At 47.5% G+C, this 27519-nt stretch overlaps 2 protein-coding genes across 3 annotated transcripts; one reads left to right on the top strand and one right to left on the bottom strand.

Moving 5' to 3' along the window:
• The first annotated feature begins 847 nt into the window (after positions 1 to 847).
• On the top strand, positions 848 to 8406 carry LOC123035095 (zinc finger protein 397-like). Its single transcript, XM_044452966.1, has 3 exons — positions 848 to 1658; positions 4861 to 4987; positions 6962 to 8406. Exons 1-3 carry the CDS (start codon positions 849 to 851, stop codon positions 7948 to 7950), a joined length of 1926 nt encoding a protein of 641 aa, XP_044308901.1. The 5' UTR covers position 848; the 3' UTR covers positions 7951 to 8406.
• A 10657-nt stretch (positions 8407 to 19063) lies between these two features.
• On the bottom strand, positions 19064 to 25775 carry LOC123035104 (zinc finger protein 501-like). 2 transcript variants are annotated; one of them, XM_044452984.1, is made up of 4 exons: positions 25665 to 25775; positions 22232 to 22371; positions 20603 to 20659; positions 19064 to 20414 (listed from the first exon to the last, which is right to left on the bottom strand). In XM_044452984.1, exons 1-4 carry the CDS (start codon positions 25697 to 25699, stop codon positions 19276 to 19278), a joined length of 1371 nt encoding a protein of 456 aa, XP_044308919.1. In that variant the 5' UTR covers positions 25700 to 25775; the 3' UTR covers positions 19064 to 19275. The 2 variants fall into 2 exon arrangements, with proteins under 2 accessions (XP_044308919.1, XP_044308920.1); XM_044452985.1 differs by lacking the exon at positions 20603 to 20659.
• Positions 25776 to 27519: the final 1744 nt, after the last annotated feature.

The raw sequence follows: 27519 nt of genomic DNA, 5'->3' as shown, positions 1-27519 counted from the left end.
ATGGGGGGCGGGGGGAAGGGAAGTCCCCTGGGCGGGGGAGAGTCGCGCAGGCAGAGAATGGGGGGGGGCTGCAGCGGGTGGGGGCGGGGAAAAGGGACAGGCATCCCATGCAGGCTGGGAACTGGGGGCGTTTGTGCAAGTTCTCCCCTTCCTATTTCCAGCTGTTCACGTCCCCTCCCCTCAAGTGGGATTCCTGTATCTTAAAAAAATAGTATGGCAGGCAGAAGCTCAACAGGTGGAGCAGAAAGCTTGAGGCGTCTGTGCCTGGGACGGTTCCTTAGAAGAGTGAATTTTAACAACTGTGCGCCTTTTTCCACAGCAGTCCGCCAACTGGATGCTCTCCAGATTTTTTGTACTATGCATCTCATCACCTTGAGATGATGGGAGTTGTAGTGTGAAAGGTCTGAGGAGTGCCTGGTGGAGGAAGATTGTCATAGACTAGGATTCCTCCTCTTCTGCCCTCAGATACAGGAAACTGAACCTGCAGAATTTCTGTCTGCTATGCGACCACTGAAAGCACAGGCACTCTGGCAGGGAGGGAAAATAATGCCTTGGCAACTTTCTCCCATTCTCCATATATGCCCCAACTCAAAACTAAATCTGCTTTAGATGAGAATGGTTTTACCAGTAGAAAATGGCTGTGACAGTGGAAAATGCCGTTTCTGCTTCCAGATGCAGGTTATCTTAGATGCTGGGAAGTAGGAAAAGCTGTTACCATTGGTCCCCAGTTTTGACTTTCCTGGGTATGTTAGTCTGGCCTCCATTGGAGGCTGAGAACTGGGTTAGCAAGACTTTTGGTCTGATCCAGCAAGATAATTGTTGTATTTCTGTTTTCAGGGTGAGAGAAAATGGCTGCTGTGGGAAGTACCGCAGAGACATCTTTAGGCTCGCACTTCCAGGCTGTGCTGGAGCAGGGAACCCAGCCTGGGGAGAAGGCAGGAGAGCAGGAAGACTTGACCGGGCCCAAACCAAGCAGGGATGCCAAAAGGGCAGGACAGATGGCTGAGGTTGGGATAAGCAAGGAACTCCTGCAGTGGGCAGCCCCTCAGCAGGTGAAGCAGGAACCTGGAGATGGGGTGCACCAGAGCTGGGACGGGCCGTGGCAGGAATTTCTGAAGGTGGTCCAGTCCCCCCACCCAGGATGGGGTAATCCGCAGCTGCCAGCCCCAGTGCCATGGGAGGAGAACAGCAAGGCGTTTCTGAGCCCATTCGAGGGTGCTGCTGATGCTTGGATATGGCCCAGAGGGGACTGGGCGCCCCGGCCCTTAGCAGGAGAAACGCAGCCAGCCTCCCACAGCCTGGAGGCGAGGGACAGAGGGGACAGTGGGAAGCTGAAGGCGGAGGCCTCAAGGCTGGACTCCATGACTGCTGAGGCCCAGCGCCGGCGCTTCAGGCAGTTTGGCTTCCGGGAGGCTGAGGGGCCCCGTGAGGTTTGCCTGCAGCTGCGAGCCCTTTGCTGCCTGTGGCTGGAGCCTGAGCGGCACACCAAGGAGCAGATCCTGGAGCTGGTCATCCTGGAGCAGTTCCTGGCCGTCCTGCCCCTGGAGATGCAGAGCTGGGTCCGGGAAGGCGGGCCAGGGTCCTGCTCCCAGGCGGTGGTCTTGGCTGAGGAGTTCCTGAGGAGGCAGCAGCGTGAGCCTAAGGGCTGGGAGCAGCAGGTGAGATGCCCTTCACCCCTATCCTGGAGAAAGTGGCAGGAGTGCCCCCAAGGGGAGCAGCTTTCCATTTAGTTAATTAATAAGTATTCTTCATATCTCATTTATATCCCACCTTTGTGGAACTCAGTTTATTTTCTTATTTAATTCCATTTCTATGCTGCCCCATAACCTGAAGGTTCTCTGGGCAGCTTACAGTGCTAGAGTATAAATTACAATAAAACAGTTATTAATCAGATAAAAAGGTAAAACAATAAAATAATAGCACCTCAAATAAGATATACTCACACCAGTAAACACAAGCAACAAATTAACCAAAATTAATTATAGATAAAAAAATCCATAACAAAATATAAAAGGTTTACATAAATCAACCAGAAACTCATTTCAATAAAAAAGTTTTTGCCTGGCACCTAAAAGAAAACTAGTTACCAGGCAGATAATCCCCGGGGAGCAAATTCCAGAATCTGGATGCTACTGCTGGGAATGCCCTCCTCCAAGCCCTTTCCGCTTGGATCTCGCTAGGGAGGATATTTGGAGGAGGACTTCTGAAAAGGATCTCAGTAGATGGGTAGGAATATGTGGAAAGAGGCGCTCCCTCAGGTACCCTGGTCCCAAGCCGTTTAGGACTTTGTATGTCGAAGACAACACTTTGAATTGGCCTGGACCGAAATGGAGCCAATGCAGCTGATGGATAATCAGCCAATGATCAGCTAGTCCTCCATCATCGCCCCGTTCTGCATTAGTTGTAATGTCCGGACCGTTTTCAAAGCGTGTTGCAGTTGTCCAGGTGAGAGGTTACCTGCCGGGTCACTGTGGCGAGGCTCCACTCACCCAAGCAGGAGCATAGCTGAGAAATAGGTGAAGCTGACAGAAGCTGCTCCTGGCCACTAAGTCCACCTGAGGAACCAGGGCAAGCTTGGGGTCCAGGAGGACCCCTAAGCTACAAACCTCCTCCTCTAGGGGAGTGCAACCCCATCCAGGGTGGGTTGAAAATTACCTAGTTGGAATGTGGGAGTGCTCACCAATCAGGCCTCCATCTTATCTGGATTCAGCTTCAGTTGATTCAGCTCAAGGCATGATTCTTGCCCCCGTGACCACAATTTAAAAAAAATATTTATAACAACCTTGTGAAACAGGTAAGGTGGAGAGAACCGAATGGACTACCTTAAACAGGAGTACTGCATTCTACAGTAAACTCACAGGTGTTGATCCTCTTTCTGCCTGAGTGCCAAATTTTATTTTGTGGGCTCTCTCGGCGGTCCACATTTCGCTGGTGCTGGGTGGAAGACAATATTTACTTATTTAGGATATTTGTATGCCGTCCTTTGCAAAAGCCTCAGGGCAGCTTACACAAATAAAATACAAATATCTAACATAAGATAAATAAATTAACAACTCACTCTGGCTGCAATTAAAATATGATGATAAAATTCAATATTAAAACTTATTAAAATATTGATTAAATAAAAAGGTCTAGAGGAAGAAATCAAACAATAGAGGAAGAAATCAAAATACCAGCATATTTTTGGTTCCTATCTCTTCCTGGCAGTAACTGAAGCTTTGAAAAGGCATTTCTAGCATTTAGATTATGGGGACAAAAACTGCACACAAGTTGCAAAACTACCGCATGGCCAAAAGTCGGGAGGGGACAGAACCGGGAGAATGAGGCATGGTCATCGGGAATGCCTGAAAGGGCCGAATTTGGACCCTGACCTGGAAGTTTGGCACACTGGGTCCAGCTGGCTCATTTTCACCTGTGTTTGGCCGGCTCTCATATATCTGTTCCAGTTCTTTCCATCACTTAGCCAACCTAAGAGTTCAAAAAGTGCCAGGATGGGATTAACCAAGTTCTGCCTATGTATTGTTGCGTTCATTTTTAATGCCCTTCTTTCTTTTCCAAGCAGCCTACCATAAATTGCAAAGCTCTCCCAGTTCCCCTTGCAATTTTAGTATTTCAACGACCCTCTGAGATAGGCTGGGCGGGGGGGAGGGAGGGAGGGAGAGAGCGAGAGCGAGAGCGAGAGAGAGAGAGAGAGAGAGCGTGCAAAGATGCAGTGCTGTGGCCAGTAGGCTTCATGGCCACCTGTGGATTTGAACGCTGCCCTCTGCCACCCTGGCCTTTGCTTAGCACTTTTAACTGCCATGTCCCCGTTTTGGACCCTTTTTCCTTCTTCGCATGCATCACTCACTCATCCTTTTTCCTTTTATGCTTCCACTTTGGATGCATTTGGAAAAAGGAACCCCAGCCAAACATTTTCTTGGGGTCAAAGGCCAACAGTCTTGGAATCAGCCTGGTGGTCAGGTTTTAGAACAGGATGCCGAGGTAGTTGTCCAGCAGATTGGTTTCGCTCCTTCGACAGAGCAAATAGGTTCAGCACCTTCTGTCGCAAGCCACCCTCAGAATGGAGCTCCAGCCCTTCCCGGAGCTCTTATTTATATGGACATCTGGGCTCCTGTTGGCTCCCCAGATTCCGCTGGCCGCAGTCCCTCTTCCCGCCACCGTGCAGCGCTATAGAGCAGCAACACTCTGCCCAGGAAGGCTTTCCACCTGGTGGCCCAGAGAGTCCGTCCGACTTGTAGCCCTGGAGCAGGGCATGGGGAGCCAGAGTCTGAGGCCAGGTAAGCTGTGGAAGTTGCCACCTGGCAAATCTAGGATCCCCACCTGGAACGTGAAATGCTTGAGGGTGTAAGCAGGCCTGGGTTCAAGTTTCATAGAAGAAAGGATGTGCCCAGAAGAGAGCCAGCGAGGGTGGTGTGGTGGACTAGGCACCTGGGAGAGCCGGGTTCAAGTCCCTGCTCGCCTGTGAAGCTCAAAAGGTAACAGCCAGTTACTCACGCTCAGCCTGCCCTACATTGCTGGGTTGTTGTGGTGAGGGTAAAACTCAACTACGGAAAGTGCCTTGAGTTCCTTGACTGCATATTTCTCTGCTTTATTGTATGTTGATTTTGTTATTGTTATTTTATGTGGTATTGTAATCCGCCTGGAGATTCTTCAGACTAGCATAACAGAATATAAGTTGAATGAATGAACGAATGAATGAACGAATGAATGAATGAAAATGTGATAGTAAAAATTTCACGTTATGCCTTTCCCTGGGGACGTTTCAGGTCCTGGTTGCTTGCATTTAGCAGTGCACTAAATGTGCTGGCTGTCAGTGTTAATGCGAAGCCAGCCAAAGCCATTCACCTGTCGCTCTTCTAGGTGCCGAGGTCTTTCCTGGAAGCTCCCGGGAATGTCTCCAGAGCCGAGCGGGTTCCGCCAGGCAACCGGCAGTGGCAGCTCTACAGGGAAGCCAAACACGACAGTGATGGCGATGCCAGTTCTCTGGGTGAGACTTTCTTATGATGTCAGAGGTCTTGTCCTACAGGGAATTGACAAAAGCACCCGTGTAAGAGCAGTGGGAAAACTCTGCAGTCCGCTGAGATTCTTTAGCCTTCGAACCAGGCAGGGAAGGGTCGATAACAGAGGTGTACGAAATACTGTGTCTGGAAAGTGTATTGGGAGTCGTTGGTCTCTCCTGTCATGGTCAGACCTCACCTGGAGCACTGCGTCCAATTCTGGGCACCACAGTTGAAGAAAGAGACAGACCAGCTGGGAAGGCTTCAGAGGAGGGCAGCAAGGGTGATCTGGGGACTGGCAACAGAGCCCTGAGAGGAGAGATCAAAAGAACTGTGCATGTTCAGCATCGAGAAAAGTAGTTTGGGGGAGAGAGAATCATGCTCTATAAGCGCTTGAGATGCTGTCACTCCGAAGAGGGCCAGGATCTCTTCCTGATCATCTCAGAGGGCAGGACACAGAATAATGGGCTCAAGTTACAGGAAGGCAGATTCGGGCTGGATATCAGAAAAAACTTCCGGATTGTTTGAGCAGTATAAGAATGGGTTCCACGGCCCAGGGAGGCAGTGGGCTCTGCCCCACTGGAGGCCTTCAGGAGGCAACTGGACAGCCATCTGAGAGGGATGGTTTAACTGGGTGTCCTGCACTGAGTCGGGGGTTGGACCTGATTGTGGGTTGAAGCCTAGAACCCAAAGGGGCCACCCGGTGAAGCTGATGGGTGGAAGATTCAGGACAGAGAATAGGAAGGACTACTGATTAGGACAGCTTTCAAAAGGAATTGGACACATTCATAGAGAGGTCTATCCTTGGCTACTACCCATTTCCCCAAAATTAAGACCTAACTGGAAAATAAGCCCTAGCATGATTTTTCAGGATGCTCATAATATAAGCCCTACCCCAAAAATAAGCCCCAGTTAAGATTGTCAGCCAGAAAGACACATTTAGTACATCCATGGCAACACAATTCGGGGTTTGGAGAGTTATAACGATGTTCCAGAAGAAGATGACATGACTGTATTTGAATAAAAGTATATTTTTGCGCATGAATAAATGTAGATTGTTGTACTTGAAAAAAAAACATCACCTGAAAATAAGTCCTAATGCGTTTTTTGCAGCAAAAATTAATATAAGACCTGGTCTTATTTTCGGGGAAACGCGGTAGTTCTCATGGTCATATGTTTCCTCCACTCTCGGAGCAGTTATGGTTATGGTTGTTATGGTTATCTTTCTATACCGCCTATAACCAGAGCTCTCTGTGCAGTTCACAGCACTTAAGTCACCCACCCAGATGTCAGCCTAGGCCTGACCCAGTTTCTGGGGGCCGTGGGTAGCATGGTATTCCCACGCTTCTCTCCTGCTTGTGAGTGTCCCCCTGGGGGAGCGGCTGGCTGCTGTGCGAGCACAACGCTGGACTAGGGGTGTCCTCCGCTCTTCCGGAGATTCCCGTGTGGCCCATCGCTTGCAGCAGGGCTGGGCCACATGTACGGGGCTTCTGTCGGGGATTTGCTGCTTGAAGCAGAAGGGGTGTCCCTGCTTCAGGAGAGCAGTTCAAAGGGCTTTTCTGGAGCAAAACTTTGCCCCGCCGCCCCCCAAACTATTAGAAATGACTTAAGCGTGAGAACGTCGATTATGTTCGCAGATTGTGTGAAGATGGACTGTTTGCAGTTCTGAGCCAGAGCAGTTTTTAAGCTGCCTAGGGACTTGCAGAGAAGCACCTGCCCCTTGAATCCGGCTCAGAAGTGAACCTGGAACTAGTGTAGGTGACATAAGGTGTGACCTGAAACATGCAAGCCAGAGAACAAGCTGGCTCTGACATTTTGCAGCAGGGCGGTTTCCAAACCTGCCTTTCAAGGGCAGCCCCGTGAAGCAGACTCATTACCAGGGCATTCATTGCTGTGGCCGGATCCTCTTTGGCTTTGTTTCGTCGAATGACCAGTGTGCGTGTCTCTTTTTTCTGAATTTCCAGCAGGAGATGGATGGGTGAGTGAGAATGAGGAGGAGAAACCTCAGCTGAAATGTTCAGAGAAAACGGAGCCACCCGGGACCTTTGGCGGGGGAAGCTTTCTGTGCCAGGAGCAGCTGGGCGCATTTCAGAATGAATGCAAATCAGAGAATCGGTACAACAGCCCCTTAGGGGGAAGAGAGTGCAAACCAGTTCCTTGCCCCACTGCCCAGGAGAGGCTCCACAAGGATAGGAGGAAAAAAGTTTGTACAGAGTGTGGGAAGTCCTTTGGCCGGAGCTCCGACCTCCTTAAACATCGGAGAACCCACACAGGGGAGAGGCCCTTCCAGTGCCTCCACTGCGGGAGAAGCTTCAGCGACCGCTCCAACCTCATAGCACATCGGAGAATTCATGCAGACAAGAAGCCCTATCAGTGCCTGGACTGTGGGAAAAGCTTTTGCCAGAACTCCTACCTGGTCCGCCATCGGAGGACGCACACGGGTGAGAAGCCGTACAAGTGCTCCTATTGCGGCCGGGGTTTCAGCGACAGCTCGAACCTGGTTGTGCACAAGAGGACCCACACAGCAAGCAATAAGCCCTACCGGTGCCCGGATTGCGGCAGGAGGTTCAGTGAGCCTTCGCTTCTCAGCCGGCACCAGCGGATGCATGCTAAAGAGAGGCCGTACAATTGCTCGGACTGCGGGAAGACGTTCCGCCACCGCTCGGATCTTGTTCGGCACCGGAGGACCCATACGGGGGAGAAGCCATTCAAGTGCCTGGACTGTGGCAAAAGCTTCAGCCAGAGGTCCCACTGCAGCACGCACGAGAGAAGGCACACGAGGCAGAAACTGTTCCCACAACCCGCCGATAACGGGAAAAGCTTTGGTGCCACCGAGGCTGGGCTTCCTGCAAAGGACGAAGCGGGTGAAACCACGCAAAGGATTGTGACTCAGAAGGACATGAGAACGGGGCATATGTGTGTCCTTCTCCACACGGAGTGGGGTTATTTATAGTGAAGCATGTTTGTGATGGCCTGGTCACTAGGAATCGATTCTTAACTTCCCCAGGCAAGTGGCAAGCGAGTTCTTTCAAAATGTGCTTCTTTGACTCTTCTTTTTTCCATTCATTCCATGAAGAATTATACAGGGCTTGCTTTCCCTGTGTACCTACAATTTTTTTCCCTGTCAATTACTAACTTCTGTGCTGTGTGCTGCAATTGGGATCTGAAGCAGCAGTCAGCATGTTGGGAGCCTCCTGTTTTTTGTTTTTCTAAGCAAGCTGCTAGTCCTCATTGCTGCCATTGTAGGTTGGAACACACAATCAGTTTGTAGTGGAAGATTGGAAGCCAGACTGGGGGTGAGCGGGCTGTATGTGGGGCTAGGCAGAAAAAATCAAGTCTGGAGGAGCAGGGGCAGCTATTTTCCGCCCTTGTGCATGGTACAAGCATGATTTGCTAATGCCAGGCTGTATCAGAGACTCTGTTCGAGGAATGGGGTCTGCTGGATTCTTGCTGGCATTAACTGGGAGCTCAGAGCTCTAGCTGAGCTGCCGATGAGGATCCATTGATCAGACGGTAGGTTCAGCTCGCGCCTCTACTCATCCATCCATCCCTGAAACAGAGCGCGCAGAAAATAACCACTGTTTTTTGTTTCATTGGCGGCCCCTGAAGGAGTCCATGTCTGGAATGTGCCGATCGGGATCAATTTTCATTTCAGTGCAGCCTCATGAATAAATCCAAAAGGCTTATGAACCCACAGACAGTTTTCTAGCCTGTTCAGGGCTACTCACTGGCTTTTCCATGGTGGTCATGGAGGGAGGGAAAGCCCTTTCTTGGTGGCCAGCTTAGACAGGCAGGCTGCTAATTCACTGGTGGGTTAGCAGGAAATGTGTCTTCTGCCAAATAGACTGGAGGATGAAATGCCCAAAGCATAGAACAATCCCGTTTCTTCTGCCACCCTTCCCACTCGCCTACATGGCCTCTCTGTTCGCCTTGGGTGACCAGGAGAGCTATTCAACGCTAGGCACTTTTTGTGCAGTTTATGGATTATCTCCTCCCTGGTTACAACCCAGAAGCCATCATCCTGACAACATGTGCGGGCTGGGACATGAAGCACTCCTTTTAAGCAGAAGGGACGAGGAGGGTAGAGCGATTGAGACTGGACAGGTGGGCTTTGAGACCCCGGGGAAGCTGTCAGAAGAGCCAATCAAAAGAGGAAGAGGCGGGGATAGAGACCAACACTATAAAACTGAGGGCTGAAAGGTGACCAAGGGCCAGCTGTGCTGCTTCTTTCGACAACAGCAATGTTGTCAAAGTGTGTGTGGGGGTGAAGGTTTCCTAGGGCCCCCCACTTCGTTTCCCGAAACCATCTTTGGAGGGTACGCCTTGTTCTCTCCTTGACTTTTCCTGGGATATACATAAGTCTGTCCAAGGGTGTGAAGCAAACACCGCATGGGATTTCACATGCTTGGCTTCGCTTTTTTGCTTAATCCGGTGGAGCGGAATTAGATCAGCATATAGGGTTGCTGACCCCCCACAAACTTGCTCGATTCCAGTTGGAATAAGATGCTCCCTTTTGTTCCTCCCTCCTCCGCCACCTCGTCTTGTTACCCTGCTCTGCCCAACATGGGAATGTGGTCAAATTTGCATACCACCGGGGTGGGTTGTCCGACAGAGGCGTCTCGTTTGGCCGGCGACCAAGGAAGACTGCTGTTTCCTGAACCAAGTGCCGGCTGTTGGTCTTGAGTTTCTTCTTGTGGTTGGAGCGCTTGCCTGGGACTCGGAAGATCTGGGCACAAGTCTCCACGCGGCCATGAAGCTGACTGTGTGACTTTGGGCCAGTCACCGGCTCTCTGCCTGACCTACCTAACAGGGTTGTTGTGAGGATAAAATGGAGAAGAGGAGGATTCTGTAAGCAGCCTTGCTTTCCTCGCACAATGACAAAAAGCTGGGGAATAAATGCAGTAATTAATAGGTATGTGTCATCAGCTGCTGGCTTGGATTATTTCCACCTGTCATCTTCATATCCAAGAAGCTTAACAGCAGCCTACTCCTGGAGAAATTGTGCAGATCAATTCTTCTGGATATTCAAAAATTCAGTAGCAGGACTTACCAGAAAAGCATGCATTTGACCGGAAGAATGCCTCTTTGTAGGCATATCTCATCTCGATCTCTGTTGGTAATTAATAAATCCTGAACAAAGCAACATTGTTCGGGGGAGCATTATTCACCGCAAGGAGAAATACTTGTGGAGTGCAAGTGAATATAACAGGAGGTAGGAAAGGTTGTAATAATATGGTGAATTCAAATAACAGAGCAAATAGGGTTTTATCATGTGCCTGACAGCATGGGATATTCACTAATACTCTATTTGTCAAGGCAAAAGGTCACCCATCAAATGCTGAAAATGCCAACCAATTTTCACTTTGTTTTTGAAGGACTGCTTAAGAGAGTAGCAGTAAAGAAACATGTATTTTCCTAGTATGAAGGCTGTACATATATAGAATTAGGGTGCAATCCTATACATGTGTACCTGGCGAAAAATTTCATGAAATGCAAAGGAACTTCTCAGTAAAATCATGGGTTGTGTGTTGCATGTACAGTGGTACCTCGGTTCACGAACGCCTCAGTTCATGACCAGATCGGTTCACGAACGAAAATTTCAGAAAAGTTTTGCCTCCGTCCGCGAACTCCGCATCGGGTGATGAGCACTGTCCCGGTCATGTTCCCTCACGAACATGATCTTGATGGCAGCCGTCTTCCCTGCGCGAACACGATTGCGATCACGGCCATCTTCCCCGCTCGCAGTTGCAGACGGGCCTGTGGCCACTTGCTGGGAAGCTTTTTTGTGCGCTTTCTAGCACATACAGTACTGTGAGGTAGTATTCAATAATAATACTAAATAACAGCTCCAAAGAAAGTGCAGCGCAAGCATGGTGGTAAAAAGAATGGGCAGAGCGGTAATGCAGGTGACCAGAACGTGCAGCTTTTTCGCCAAAATTGACCCTGCAGCTAAGAGACAAACGAGAGGAAACCCCTGAAGGAGAGCTCCCCATGTCCTTATAGAGGGGGACTCTCCCTCCAAATCTCCCCCCCCCCCCCCCCCAGGTTAGTGTTCTCTACTGTACTTTGTTACTTGGTTTCAAATTTTTGTGATAAAGAAATATTTACAGAGGATTAACCTTATTTACATTGAACCTTATGGGCAAATTTGACTTGGTTCGCTACCAAAATTGGCTCGCGACCACATTCATAGGGGTCAGAACGGATTAACCTTATTTACATTGAACCTTGTGGGGGAACTTGACTTGGTTTGGGACCAATTTGGGTCACGACCAGAATCGTGGAATGAATTAAGTTGGTGAACTGAGGTACCGCTGTATCTGGTTTAACGAAGCCCTCAGAAATGGCGGCCTGATCATTACTGGATTGAATTGCTGCAGCTAATTCCATTCAGTGAAACTCGTACTATTCAGAAAACTTCATAAAGTTTTGATGAAAAATTTCAGAGCAGTGTTTATTGTTGTTACGTACGGTCAAGTCTCCGACTTTCAGCACCCCTTTGAATGAATGAATGCCTTCCAGAATGTCTTGTCCTTCACAAGTCCTGTGCAGCTCTTGGGAGGCTCCTTTATCAAATCAATCTATCTCACAGTTGAACTCTTAATTCTTAATGCTGGTGACTTTCCCTAACATTTATTTTAGGGAAACTTTTATTTTATTTAAAACTTTTATATGCCGTCCCTTATGCATGGCATCTCAGGACGGCTTACAATCATTAAAATCAAAATACAATAAAACAATCTATAACAATATAATAACATAAAACAATAAAATAAAAAGCAACTGTTAAACATTAAAATGCTAATTTTTAAAACAACGATTAAATAAAAAGGTTTTGACCTGGCACCGAAAAGAGTATAAACTTGGTGCCAGGCAAACCTCTCTGGTCTTCTCCAGTGTGATTTGCCTTCTCAAGATACGTCTGAAGTACAACAGCCTCCATTTTGTCAGTTTTGCTTCCAGGGCAACTCCTGGCTTGATTTGATCTAGGACCTACTTGTTTGAACTTCTCTTGGTCCAGGGTACATGTTTAAAAAACAGTATCTGCATTTGTGGGCAAAGTTTTCCAAGAAATGTACAATAAGACCAGACCAAACATCACCAAAGTTACTTGCAATTCTGGGTATTTTCCCAAAGGATTTATATCAGGATGGCAGAACCTTTTTCAGCTTGAAAAGAGGCCTGTGTGTTATTCCTGTAACAGAACAGTTTAACTTGCTGCCAGTAATTACGTATTAGGAGAATCTTTTCAAACTTTAGAATGGGGGGGGGGGAGGGGAGCTCCAAAAAAGAGAAAAAAATCAGTGGTTGGTGAAAAGCGGAGTAGGGCCTTCTAGGAAACCTCATAGGGACATTTTAGGACTCCCCCAGAGGTCTGTCTTTATACCTCAGCTTAAAGTTCTCCACCTCTGATATAATTGCAGAAACATTATTTTTATGCCCCCAGTGGCAGGAAGAGCATTACGAACCAGTGGAAACATCCTGTGGATATTTTGGTCTTGGCTTGGTTTAAGAAGCGGCCAGGCCCGTGATTAATGAGCAAGCTTACCCACTATATGAAGGCTGCTAAAAGTTAGGCCAACCCAGAAGCATTTCATCGAAGCTATTTTGGGTGTGCCATACTCCGGCCCTTCCAGATTGAAATATGATTTTGCGGACCTCTTATGGCAGCGTTCGGTGGGAATGCCCATAAACCTCCAATCTTAAGCTCTGACTCTTTCTATGCTGCAAGTCAACTAAACAGCCAATTTTGGCTGTCTAACAGGGATGCCTTGGACAGGGAAGGAAGGCAGCTGGAGCACTTCAAGAGCTCTGGTTTCCTCCCTTCTGCAAGGTCAGTCTTGCAGCTCCAGAAAAATAGCCAACACAGTTCTTTCCATGCCCACTGTTAGGTGGTGGGTAGAAAATCTAAACACATGTGACTCTGAGATCAGAGCCCTTTTCCACACACACATATCTAGGAATTGAAAGAATCCTTTGGCCCACTAGATGCTGTGTAAGGGGCCATAGGATGTGCCAGAGAATATTTTGCTTGAAAGTGTTGTGATGGTACTGAAATAAAATATAAGCAAATGAAAAGAAGACCACTGTAACCTGTAATAACCAGCAACTTACACAAAACCCCCCTTAAATAGGAGCTTCTACAAACTGGGCATGTTGGGAGAGCAGCAAAATGCCAGTCAGGCTTCCATAAATACACATCTTTTAAAAATATGCCTCCCTCTTCCAACTGTCCTAGAATTTGTGGACATCACTGCAGCCAGAAGCACCATGTTGGGAAATCAAAATCTCGTGAGATTTGGCCTTTGATGAAGCTGCTATGAAGGAAGCGAGGGTAGGTCTTGAACTGGGAGGCCAAGTTTTGGCTAACTGTGAGAAGAAACTTCTGAAAGGTAAGAACATCTTGGCAATAGACTATTGGCAGCTGGTGTGGTCAGCTTTGTTACCTGTCACAGGTGCTGTCCTTGCAAGGTTCCTGCACTGAGCTGGGGTTGGACTGGATGACCTCCAAGGATCCTTTTAACACTTTTAACTTGGATGCAGAACTGCAGGCTCCAGGCTGAAATTCAGCTGTGAAGGGTTCCCAAAGAGAACACACTCTTCCTCCAGCCATTAGACATGTAGCACTTCCACAAATTTTGTACCATCACCAGACTTCTAAAAAGCTGAAATGTCTCTCTGGGCACTTAAGAGATTCAAGCTACAATATGTGGCAACTTTTGGATTTCAGACTCAAGTGAGAGGCCAAACAGACACGGGGCTAAAAACAAACTGGAGATGCGGATTTTCAAAATCAAAGTCCTCACTTTGCTTGTCTTACTCCACCAGCCCACTAGGCCAGGGTGTTCCATTTCCAGTATCATTTAATGCCACTGTTTATATCATGTAGTCCAGAGCCTTCCCTCAGCCTGGTTACCTCCTGATCCTCTGCCCTTTGAGTCCCATCAGCCCCAGCTGGCATGGGCAATGGTTGGGAATACAGGAAGCTGCATCCAAAATATTGGGAAGGCACCGAACTGAGGAAGGCTGTTGCAACTAAACAGTTTTAACAATATTGTGGTTTCATATTTTTATTCTGTGCTTCACCTGGGAATGTAAGTGGTGGTCTAGAAATATTTTATGTACATTAAATAAGTAACAGCGTAATGTGTGTTAGTTCAGGACGGTTTAATTAAGCCGTTGCTGATGAAGACCGAACTGAGAGCTGTGTAACAGATCATCTCATTTTCTTTCAGGTTATTTCTTTGTATTTTCTCTCATTTTATTCTGCTTCATTTCAGCCGTGTCACATGATCTGTTTCATTTATTGATTTTATCGGTATTATCAGTTTTACTGTAAAGTGTGGATATTATGGGACTGTTGTATTTGATTGCATATGTTGCAAGCTGTCCAGAAAGCCTCATGGCTCAGGAGCGGCATATAAATCCAATCAATCAATCAATCAATCAATCAATCGACAGGGAAGTTACGGATCTGACCCTGCAGCCTCCATCAGCATGGAAGGCAAAGGAAAGAAAAAGGATGCAGTTGTTTAAAATCAACAGCAGAGTTACATGTTCATGACCTGTAAAGCAAAGGATGAATCGCTGCCTGGAATTAGCCTCGATGCCGAAAGGACTGGAAGGGGAAAGTGAGGCCTGGAGAATCAGGCTCAAAAGAGCGCCAACTTCAGGTTTGGGGTGGCAGGGGGATCCTCCAGCAAGAGATCCTCTATGGATCTCCTTCGGGAGTGGATCAACTTTCGGAGTGCTGTTCTCACTGGCTGCACCTGCTCTGCATCCTTTCTCAAGGGCAGCCAGCAAGGAGGCCAAGATGGCCCCGTCGTGTCCCCCCACTACTGCGGTGAAGAGGGCCAGACTGAGAGGCCACGGTCCAATGTGGCAACGACAGCAGCTATTCAGGGAATGTCTGCTGGGGAGAGATATGCCGAACCATGTCTGCCCAAGGCATTCCTCCCCTCGGACCCCACAACTCAGAGCTCTTTTCCGCACACAGATCTAGGCACTGAAAGAATCCTTTGGCCCCCCCTAGATGCTGTGTAAGGACCATAGGATCCATGTGTCAGAGAATCTGGCTTGACAGTGCTGTGTTGGTCCTGAAATAAGATATAAAGAAGGGAAAAGAGGACCGCTGCAACCTGTAATAGCCAGTAACTTACACATAAAAACCCTAAAATAGGAGTGTCTACGAACAGGGCATGCTGGGAGAGCGGCAAAGGGCCAATCAGGCTTCCATAAAAGTGTATCTTTTAATAAGATGCCTCTCTCTTCCAACTGTCCTTTCCTGAAGCCCATGGCTAAATGGAACCATGAAGACTTCAGTCCTTAAAAAGCCAGAGTTGGCTGGCTGAAAGCCAGCTCTGGGTTTGGCCCTTGGCAAAGGGCACCCCGATAGCCCCCTCCTACGCTGGAGGGCCCCTATAGGGTCCCCTGGGGTGGGAGCAGCATGCTGAAGCTGCAGCACTCCAACAATCCGCCATCTTAACTTCCCACAATGCCCCCCACTAGCATCACCGTGGGGCATTGTGGGAAAATAAGATGCCATGACTGGCATGTGGGGTCCAGGGCTGGCCCAGTTGCTGCCTCAGGGTGCTGATGCTGAACTTGGACCTTTCCCCTGTAACCTCAGGGCAGCACGGCACTCTCGGGGATGGGTCGGGAATTTCTCACAGGGCTGGGAGGAGTCTTCCCCAATTTGCTCCCCTCTAGCTGTTTTTAGCCTACAACTTCCATGATCCTCAATCGTTGGCCGTGTTGGCTGGGGCATATGGGGAGCTACAGGCTGGGTGAAGGTGCCTCAAGCCACAAGCAGAAAGATCCTTTCCTGTTCTCCAGCCCGGCACAGTGAATGTTTGGATTGAAATATAGCAAACACTGCTCTTCAGTCAGCAGCAGAAAAGGAGAAATAAAGTCAGTTGCAGGGGGGTTAAATTGTCGGTTGTTGTGTTCTGTCGAGTTGTCTCTAACTTATGGCAACCCTATGAATGAAAGCCTTCCATAATACCCTGCTCATGACAGTCCCACCCAGATCTTCTAAGTTCAAGGGTACCTTCATGGGGTCCATCCGTCTCCCGTTCGGTCTTCCCTTCCTTCTTCCATCTTCCACTTTCCCTCACATGATGGAATTCCCCTGCAATTCCTGCCCCCAATTAAGAACAAATGCCAAGGTAATCCCCTTCCCTTGGGTTCAAAAGCTGAGGAATGCTTCAGTGAAAAGATAGGGCAGGACAACCTGTTCCAACCAGGTGCCCTCCAAAGGTAAAGGACCACAAGTCACATCATCCCCAGCTGCCTGTAGTTCAACCCCGTCCCTGGTTGGAAAGGGCTGGTGGGGGGAATGAGAAACCTCTTGATAAAAAAGCAGGGCGAGGCAAAATCGTGGAACCCCTCAGTACTGAAAAGATCAGCAACCCCACATGGTTATGGGGCAGAACATCAGGCCTTGGGGGCCTTCCAGGGTTTCCCAGAAGGCCCTGCTCTTTTTCGTCTGAGCATCCATCGTTTGGTTATCCCCCAGACTAGGCCGATTATCTGCCCCCACTCCATGTCCCTTTCTAAAATGTGGCACCATCTCTCCAAAGGTTTAATCAGTGGCAGGAAGAGCAAAATTACACACCAATGTTTTTAGGTCTTGTGGATTTTCAGTTTCCCAAACATCAAGAAAATGACCTTTTCCACAAACAGGAAAAGAGAGAGAGCAGCTCTTTTTACAGTCTGACAAACCTGAATTAAGATCTCAAAACGCAAATGAAGGAACCAGTTTACTCCAGAGTAAACCAAGGAAGCTGGCTATAACTGGCCAAGGGAAGAGTGGACAACCGGTAGCACTCCAAATATGGTTAACTACAACTCCCCTCATCCTGACCATTGGCTGGGGATGATGGGAGTTGAGTCCAAATCACACTGAGGACCACAGAAGCAAACTCTGCTATAGGGTTTGTTTTTCTCTATTTATGTGTTTGTGTGTCATTCTGCTTTCCCCTGAAGAACATCTGAGGGAAACCAGATGACTTTCCAAGCGCCTGGTTTCCATGGCATGCGAAGACTCGGGTGGTGGCTTCCCATGATTCAAGGGGGCAGATTTAGAATGTCGTTCAGGTTATAAAGAAAACATCCAAACCCACATTTCTGATTTTTTAAAACATCTATGGCATGGGACAATTATTCCCTCCAGTAACAGCACCCATGGGCATAAAATGTTACATACCAGTTTCCTAAAGTGGACACTTTGCAGTGCTTTCATCATAAAGAAGCTCCTGTAGGAAAGGTGCAGAAAGAGAGGAGCCTGCCTCATTGTCTTACATGGAGAAATTTCCAGGTTTGACCCCTGGCATTTCCAAACGAGGTTGAAAAAATCCATCCAGAAACCTTGGAAAGCCACTGACAGGAGGCTAAATGGACCAAGGGTGACTTGATATCCAACGGCTTCCTATGTTCCCACTGAATACAGCCCCTTTTTCAAAACCATGAGGACTAGAGCCTTTCTTTAAGGCAAAGGAGCGTGGCTCAACAGAAGAGCCCCTGCTTGGCTGGCAGAGCTCCTTAAGCTCACCACTGGCATCTCCAGGGCAGACCAGGAAAGATCCCTGCGGGAAATCCTGGAGAGCCGTTGCAGCCAGTCAGTGCTGGAAGTGCTCAACGCGCTGGACTAAGGGCTGGACTCAAACTAAGGCAGGCTCCCAGGTTGCTAGTTTAACGCCTGTGCATTACTGACCCTTGTTTTCTCTCTATTCTCTTCCTCCCAAGCTCCAGACCAGACGGAGACCAGGCCACCCAGGCCCATCTTCACAGCAACCTGGCAAGTGTGGACAAGCTGAGAAAGCCTGACTGGGCTAAGGAGGCACAGAAGGCCCTGAGAGGGTGCAGTGAAGGCCGCCTTCTTGGACACCTGCAGAAGGGGCCAAGATAAATGCCTGGAGGGATCAGTCCTCATAGCTACTAGGCACAGCGACTCTCCAGTATCTCCAGGATAGCAGCAGTGACTGCATTCACACAACACAACGAACTGTCCTGCGTGGTTACCCTGATCCGTGGTTTTTACCATGATCTCTCTGACAGAGGATCAAGTGGTTTCCCATTATTACGGTTTCCATCCTCCCCACTCAGTCCTCCCATTCTCAGCGTGCATCCCATCAGTCGCTGCGCCTGAAATTCAATCCCAGGGTGCATTGCCCCTGCCTCTTCTTCATTGTTCCACACAGAGACTGGATGGTAGGAGTGGCTCTTGCAGTTGCCACTCTTTCCAGGGGACTCTATGATAGCTGCATACCAGCACCATGGAAACCATAACGGTGGGTTCAGACAATACAACAAGCCATGGTGCTATGAAGAAACCATAGAACAAACCATCGTTTCTTAACATGGTTTCTAAAGATCAAACATACCATGGTGAAATAGCATGACTAGGTTCAAACGACGTGACAGACCAACAAGGGTGAAAAACCACCATGGCTTGTTTTGTCGTCTGAATCCCGCCACTGAGTCTCTGTATAACAGTAGCTGGTGAATATGAGTGTGTGCTCAGGTCCTACTTGTGGACGTCCCATGGGAACCTGAGTGGCCACTGCAGGAACAGATTGCTGGACCATTTGGGTCGGATTGGGCATTCTTGGAGAACCAGTGTGATGTAGTGGTTAAGAGCGCTGGACTGTTAAGTGGTGAAGATTCTAGTCTCAGTCAACCATGAAGCCCAGTGGTGATTCTGGGCCAGTCACAGCCTCTCAGCCTAGCCTACCTCACAGGGTTGTTGTAAGGAGAGAATGGAGAGGTGGAGAACTTGTAAGCTGCCTTGGATAAAGATAAGGAAAGGTGAGATAGAAATGCAAAATGATCATATTTGAGGAAGAGTTAAGGTGAAACAACCGCACTGGAGGAAGTCAATTTATCTGTCCTTCCAGGCTGACTCCAACTCTCTAAAAATGTTACACAGACTCAGGGCAATTGTGGTTGTAGGGGAAGGACGATGCCTCGCAAAACTAAGCCAAGCCCTTCTTCACAGAAAGTGTATCTGGGATATGCCTTCTCTCCCCAGATGTGTCCTGAGGGAAAATTTTTAACCAAAGCTCTTTCCACAGCCCAGAAAACATTTTTCATTGGTAAATACAAATCAGAAATAGAAAAAGGGATTGTAACCCAGAATACGCCAACCCAGCAATTTAAAACGTGTTCAATGACGTGAACGTCCAAAAGATGCACAGAATCGTATCCTTGCTGTCTAGTTTCGCCAGTAGGATTGTTTTTGTGGGAAGGGGGATAGAATTGCACCTTTGCTTGTTTGTCAGTTCCCCCCCAGGTGGATTTTCTGATGTCTGATAAGGTGAGAACTGGCACTGAAGCTCCGCCCACATTCAGAACATTTATAGGGTTTCTCTCCTGTGTGAATGCGCTGGTGCCGAATGAGGTGTGAGCTCATCCGGAAATTTTTGCCACAGCTGGGACAGATGTACGGCTTCTCCCCCGTGTGGGTTCTCTCATGAGCAAGGAGGTCAGAGCTCTTGCTGAACATCTTGCTACACCAACATTTGTATGGCTTCTCACCCGTGTGTGTCCTCTCGTGTGCAATCAGGGTGGATTTCTGACTGAAGCTCTTCCCACACTCCAGACACTTAAATGGCTTCTCCCCAGTATGTGTTCGCATGTGCGTGACCAAGTTTGAGCTGGCACAGAACCTCTTTTCACAGAAGGAGCATTTGAACGGCTTCTCGCCTGTGTGTATTCTCTGATGTCTTATGAGCAGTGTGCTGGATGTGAAGCCTCTTCCGCACTCAGGGCATTTGTACGGATTTTCCCCAGTGTGGTTTCTTGTATGTGTAATGTAGTGCGATTTCTGAATGAAACCTTTCCCACAGTCAGAGCACTTATAGGGTTTGGCTCCCGTGTGAATCCTCTGGTGTCTAGTGAAGTCTGAACTTAAGCTGAAGCTTTTCCCGCACTCCCAACATTTGTATGGTTTCTCGCCTGTGTGGGTTCTCTGATGTGCAGTGAGGTGGGAGTTCTGGTTGAAGCCTTTCCCACATGTCAGGCATTTGTATGGCTTCTCCCCCGTGTGGATTCTCTGATGCCGGATAATGTCTGAGCTCACGCTAAAGCTTTTGCCACACTCAGAGCATTTATACGGCCTGTCCCGTTTTTTAGGGTTTCTCCTACTGATCACAAAGTCCGCTCGCCAACTGCAGTCTTTGTCGCTCTCGGTTTGCTTTTCTTGGGTCTCTCCTGTGAGGATTCTCTGTTGGATGGCAGCTTCACTAAGTCTCTCAAGGGCTCCCCAGCAAGGCAGAGACTTTGCCATTCCCTTCAGCGGATGGCCTCCCAGCTGCGTTTCTGGTTTAGGCTGAGGATGAGAAGTCGCTTCCTCATCAAGGCACTTGAAAGAGCTCTCTTGAATTCTTTTCAACGTGGTGAGGGGCTCCAGTTCCACTGGAATAAGAAAACAAATGAGGCTGTACCAAATCTGGTTCTTTTTCTCTTTAGAGTTTGATTCCACCCTTTAAAAAAAAAAAATCCTTGCATATAGAAAGTTAGCATGTCAGGGAAAAGACCTTCTCCTCAAAACGCTAGCTTTCCACATGCCCATTTCCCTGTTGTTATTACTTCTCTACTATTACCTCCCCGACGGTTATCTATTCCAGGGCAAGCAGATTTTGTGTATGTGTCTTTGCTTCCTGTAAATCAAAACAAACAGGTCGTGGCAAAAACCGCAAAAATTTTAACTAGCACTATTAAAATAAAATCCAATGTTGTATCAGAGTTCTAACTTTTATAGGTTTTGAAAAGACATGTGTAATGGATTATGTATGCATTTTGGTACTGGCTTTTACTATAAATTACAGAATGTAATTAGGGGCATTTTAGTTCAGTACAATTTATGTGCTTATATTTCTGCATATTTTTATTCCCCATGCGAAGGCCTGTGGCCAATGCAAATAAAGATTATGTTTACTATTAGAAATAATCAGAACAGAATCCAAAGAACATACATCAAGTTATCAAATAACAAAGAAAATGCTAGTCTGCAAATAGGATGGAAAGATGCAGTAATCATATTTTTGAAGGAACAGCAATTTTTTCCATATTTCGGCAGCAGTGGGAGATGTTTTTCTGGGTTCCTCAAAGAAGCTGACTGGCAGTAGATTAAGTAAAGCCAAAAAGAGTGTAAAATTTCCATACCAAATGCTTTTATTTAGGCAATTTGCTCCCACCAGAGGTTTCAATGCCTGCTAGCTTAGAAAAGAAAACACACCAATGGCTGCCTGTACAACCTGTCAGTTCCTGGACAGCAGCATTCAGATTGTCAGTGCAGGGTCAAAGATCTGAATACGATCAGTATCCCTCACGTGGAGAAAGCGAGCAAGTCAGAGAGCTGATCGTAGGCTAGCTGTCCCTCTGACACTGTTGTAAACTGATTTTTTAAAATGCTCCATGAAGCATATTGCATTCCCATCCATGTGCATTTTAATGTTTAAATGAGAATCCCATTCCTGCTTTATTAGGGAAAGAAAAGGAGCCACAAACAAACTGTGCAATTTCTTCTCCATAGCTAACTTTCTGACAAAAGATAAAGTGGTGGCCACCGACTCTGAAGGCTTTAAAAGATGATTCGGACAAATTCACGGAGGAGAAGTCTTATCTGTGGCTACTAGTCCTCATGGCTTTATGCTACCTCCTGCATCAAAGGCAGTCGCTGGGGACCATGGGCTGGAGGGTGCTTGTGGGTTTCCTGTTGGAGCAGATAGCTGGTCACCGGGTGTACGGAAGGCTGGACTCAGTCAACTCTAGTCTGGTCCAGCCGAGCTCAGCCTATGTCTTTAGGCCTGGGATTTGCAACAAGGCACCCGCTGGCACCCACAGGCCTGTAACCACCTCTCCTGGCACCTGCCAGGGGGTTAATTTTGATTTAAGCATGAGCCAGGAGGCTGGCATGCACACAAGCAAACCGCTGTCCTCCATCACCTTCGCTTCCCTTCAAAAGAGCAGTTTTGTGTTTGGGAGCTAAAAACCCATCCCTGCCCTTGTACTTGAGTTCTTGGGCAAGCTTTTCTTTTAGTCTCCCACATTTTTCTTCCAGGAAATGAGTTTAGTGACCAGCTGCGCTCACCATGGCGGCCGCGAAGGGCAAGGTGTCCCCATGGGGACAAGAGGCACCTCGGCACTCCTTCCAGACTCCAAACACACCTACCCACCCAAATTCCTTATTCTGTCTACTTTGGCCAGGAAAGTCTCACTTTTCTGCATACCTCTTTCCGTGGCCATGGAGTTCTGTAAAGAATTTGAATTCTCCTGCATGACCCCCTTAGGGGAGGTTCGGCTGAAAAAAGGATGCGGGACACACCACCTCGACGAAATACAGATGACCTTCTTTGAGGACTGCCACTTCCTGAAATACAAAGAAATTCTCATTTACTCTAACGGGTCAGTCTCACAGTGTTGAATGCAGTGCAGAAATAAAGTGATGGCTTTCACATGGCCGTATGGCCATGACAAGCATGAATCGCGTGTGGAAAACGAGAGCTCCAGCTTGGCAAGCAAGTGCAGATTGGTCTGAGGGCTCATTTCTCCTATTGCAACCCACAGTCGTGAAAGCTGGACAGCGAAAAAGTGCGACAAGAGGAAAGGGCCTCGTTTGAACCGCGGTGTTGGCAGAGGCTCCCGAGCCTTCCACGGACAGTGCGAGTCACGAACAAGCAGGTGCCAGAGCACATTAAACGAGATGTGTCCCTGGTCAGCAAGATAACAAAGCTGAAATTCAGAATCTAGTTTCTGTCTTCCAGGGTATTAGCTATCCCACCCAATGTTGTGTCCTCTGCAAATCTGCATCCTTGGCAGCTTTATTTATTTATTTATTTATTTGGGTATTTTTACCCCATCCAGACACCCAGTTGGTCTCTGGAGGGCTTACAATTCAAATCCAGTAAATACATATATACCTAAATAATACAAGTGATCCACGAACTGAGCATAAAAACATAGTTAAAATTAAACATTAAAAGTACGGAAGAATAAAAAAGTTTCTATTCAAGCCAGTCCTGAGCGAGGGAAGAGGGTTGCGTTCTGTCCCACATCCTTCCATGAACGCTGAGCAGGGCTACTCCTGTATTTGGAGAGAAAGCAAATAGCTTTGCAGCATCGGACTCTCCTTTCACCTCCAGATACATCTGCAACTGAGTGTCCTTTCAGCTTTGACCCAGTCGCTTCATCCTTTCTGGCGCTACTAGTACTAGCCCTCCGCTCTTCCCCAGTAGCATATGGGACACCTTCCATCCTGAGGGGCTCATCTTCCGGCGTCATATCTTTTTGCCTTTTGGTACTGTCCATGGGGTTTTCATGGCAAAGATACTGGAGTGGGTTGCCATTTCCTTCTCCAGTGGATAACATTTTGTCAGAGCTCTCTGCTATGACCTACCTGTCTTGGGTGGCCCTGCACGGCATAGCTCATAGCTTCATTGAGCTACGCAAGCCCCTTCGCCACGACAAGGCAGTGATCCACGAAGGAGGATCAAGCTCATTAGAAAAAGATATAATGTTTGGAATGCTCAGCAGCAAGAGAAAACCAGGTCACCAAAGAGCGAGGTGGTTAGACTCCATCAAAGAGGATGTGGGCCAGAGCATAGTTCAGCTGAGAGAGGTGACACGGGATCAGAAAGTGTGGCGAGATTTGGCCCATAGGATCGCTTATAGTCAGACACAACTGAACAGCTGGACAACAACAAATGGGTCAGCCTACATTTGAAGGTTCCAGGTTACTTTAAGGGTTGTCAATGCTCCTAAGAAACTTCCCCAGACCTAGCCAGCTGGCCTGTTCCCAAGATCAGTAAGGATGGCGGACACTAGGGGCAGGGCCTTCTTCGTGGCAGCCCCTACACTGTGGAATTCCCTCCAAAGACAAATACTTCTGGCTCTCTTAGGAGGGCTTTCGAAATCTACCCTTTTGATCTAGATTTTAACTGGCAAAGTGTTATTGTGTTTGTTGGTGTATAACCTCTTCCATATTACGTGGAGCTGCCCTTGAAGATGATCCGGACATTGCCACTGGTTCAGGATAGAGCTGCCAGACTGCTGACAGGGACCGGTGGACAAGAACACATCACACTGTTCCTATATAAATTGCACAGGTTACCAGTTGAAGTCCAGGCTCGATTGAAGGTATTAGCAATAACATATAAAGTTTAGGGCTTGGCTAGCTAAGCGAATGTCTCCTTCCATATGAGCCTTTATGGACCCTAAGATCAGCCGTGGAGGTCCTCCCCGAGAGTCCTCCTTGAGAGAAGTGAAAGGAAGGTCACGAGGAGGAGAGTCTCCTCTACAATAATGCCCCAATTATGGAATCCGTTCCCCAGGGAGATGCACTGGGCACCGACGCTTCATTCATTCCTGTGCCAGGCCAAACCACTTTTATTCTCCCAGTTTTTAAATCAATCATGTATTTTAATTAGCTGGAGCAAATATGGGCACTGAGCTTTTAACTATTTCACAGTTGTAATATGGTTGTAATATGTATTTATATATTTTCTGGCTTTTTTGTAAACTGTCTTGAGATTTTAAAACCATCAGACAATATATTAAAATTGTTAAATAAATAACTATTTTCTTGTTTTACAACTTGGAATTGAAATAGAGCTCATCGGCATCACTACCACTTAACATGCACAAGATATTCAATATGCAAAATGTTGTTGTTGTTGTGAAAGAACGCAATTCCAGATTGTAACACAAAGAAATGTAGAAGAGTAAAAGGCATGTGAACTGAACATTTGTGGGTTGTAACCCAGAGGATACAACCTTATTCACGTCCCCCTGGGAGTATGTCTCATTAAACGAATTGGGGCTTACTTCTGAGAAGACACATAAAGCACTGCAAGAAGCTACCTCTGAACTGGAAAGTCCTCAGTTTATTTATTTGATTTGCAAACCACCCACCTAACAGCAAAATACCCCCCCCCCTCCCCAGAAGCAGAGGTAGGTCTAGTACAGAGGCAGCCCAGGTAAACTGGCACGGGTTCTTTGCAAGTAAAAGGACAGGATGCAAGTACAATGAGGCCCAGTGCGGTGAGGCAGTCAAGAGTGCAGGACTGTGACTCAGGAGATCCGGGTTCTGCTCCCCACCTGGCCATGGAGCTCACTGGGTGACTCTGGACCAGTCTCAGCTTAACCCACCTCACAAGGCCGTTGTGAGGATAAAATTGGGAAGAGGAGAAGAATTATGTAATCTGCCTTGTTCTTTGCAAGAAAGAAGGGGGATATAAATAAATATCGCTCTATAAATACATGTATCAGAATAACACATTTAAAAGAAAAAACAGGAAAACCCTCGCCTCTGTAACGTCTGTGACTTTGCGCGAGACCCTGCTGCTGTTCCTCTGGCCACGGGCATTATGCAACATAAAAGCCTGACCGACCTCGCAGGGCTGTTGTAAAGCCGGCGCGGGGGGGAAATGCAGAGGAAGCCGTTTCGAGCCCTCAAGATCCGCAGTGCAAATCCTCGGGCTTCGGAACACCCCGCCGCGCTCCGGATTTGCGAGCAAGAAAGGGACCCTGCTTCTCAAAGTGGCCTAACCTCTCTCGCTGCCCGTTTCTCAAGATGGGGGAGAGGCGGGGAACTGAACGCCGGAGCGTGCCGCCTTGGCGAGGGGCCGCGGGGCAGATGCCCCCCTTTGCCCCGGACTGACTCACCCCTCCAGGCAGATCTGGAGTCTCGGAATTCGCATTTGCAGCTGCAGCGGCTCCGGATCGGACTCTCAAGCCCGGGCTCGGAGTTCCGCCCAAGGGCAGGACAGGAAGGGACATCACGATTTGCATCTCCCCGCCTCTTTCCCCTCCCGCTCCGTCTCTCTCGTTCGTTTGCATGCGCGAGGGGGGGGAGAGGGTCTTTTTTTCCCCCGGGCCGTTCTAGCCTTTCGCACTCTATCGATTTAACCCGTATTTGTCTTGCAGGTAAAAAATAAAAACACACTCAGCGGATGCTTCTCACCTTGAGTTATCCGAGAGCTCTAAGATTGTGACTTGTAATGATATGCTTGGTAATGACGGAAGATTGAAATCAAACCAAGAATTACAAGAACAGGGCACTGATTTCTCTTGGTGGCTCCAAGTGCAAATACAATCAAGGCATACTAAAATTATAAAATGTATGGCTTTTATAGGGAACAGACAATGTTTGATCAAATAATCTTACAATCAGATAAAAAATTATTAAAAACTCTTGTGCTTTCTCAATGGATGGGTGGCATATGACTTTACCTTATATCTCTGCCTCCCCTAACCATGTGTCACGTTACCACTTCCATAATCCCCTGGGCACTTGCTGGGGTATTATGGAAGGTGCACTTAAACACATCTTGGACGACACCAAAGTTGAGGGAAGGTATTTATATGCTCTCAGCAAATGCAGGACGTGAACTGTATTACTGGAAGAAATGACAATGGATTGAAACAACTCCTGAGAAAGGGAAATAAGAAAGTGCAAAAGCAAGATTGCAGCTAAACATCAAGAAAAGGGGGAAAAACATGATTACAGAAGAATTGCACAATGTCAAGGTCAACAATGAAGACTTAGACATTGTGAACTTGGATCACTTGAGTCCCTGAGATATTCTATGGAGCGCATTCCATCTATGGCATGCGCTCCCCAGCCTGGCGCCATCGTCATTTGTTTTTCAGCGCCAGGCTAAGACCTTTTTATTTAAAACTTATTTTAATTGCTAAATTATTGAATTATTAGGATTTTTAAATTAGCCGAGAATGCACCGGGGGGTTTTAAATGTTTTTAATTTTTTTTTGTTTTAAATTGTTATATTACTATTATTTATGTTTTTATGTATTCTTTGTGAGCCGCCCCGAGGCTTTGTTGCGATGGGGGCGGCATAGAAATGTTTTAAATAAATAAATAAATAAATAAATAAATATTATCTGCAATGGAATTTGACCCTCAACCTGACAGATGTTCTGCCCCCCAACCTGACGTATTGGATTGCAACCTTAGAAAAGAAATCCCTTCCCTTGCAGAGACTGGTTTTTCCAAGGCAGGAAGAAATTATCTTCTTCTCCACCCCAAGTCTGTCTCTGGAGACCTTTGTAACTCAGAGCTTCTCAGCCAGGCTTCGTGGGCTGCAATGAAAATGTGTAGCAGCCGCAACCCAGTTTCCCTGCTCTCCAAACTACCTGCCATAATAAATTCTTCACATGTTCCAGGAACAGCTGGTATGCTCTGCATTTTCCCCTGAACAACATTCCTGCTTAGAGTTTCCTTTTGGAGAAGCAGGGAAAAAGATCAAGATTTTGACGAATAATTCCATAGAGCCAGTGCAGCCTAGTGACCGAACTGGAACTTGGGAGATCCAGGATCATGATCCTCACTAGGTGGGTTTGGGCTAGTTGCTGACCTGGATTAACCTACCTCACAGGGGTGTTGTTAAGAAAAAAGGGGGGAAGGAGGATTAGCTAGCATTGCTTTGAGTTCCTTGCAGAAAAAAAGGTGTGATATTATCATTATTATTATTATTATTATTATTATTATTATTATTATTAT

Source organism: Varanus komodoensis, unplaced genomic scaffold (assembly GCF_004798865.1).
Source record: "Varanus komodoensis strain SLA01 unplaced genomic scaffold, ASM479886v1 scaffold76, whole genome shotgun sequence".
NCBI classification, from domain to species: Eukaryota; Metazoa; Chordata; class Lepidosauria; order Squamata; family Varanidae; genus Varanus; species Varanus komodoensis.
Note: the sequence above shows the minus strand (reverse complement) of the source record. Positions and strands in the feature narration are given on the sequence as shown.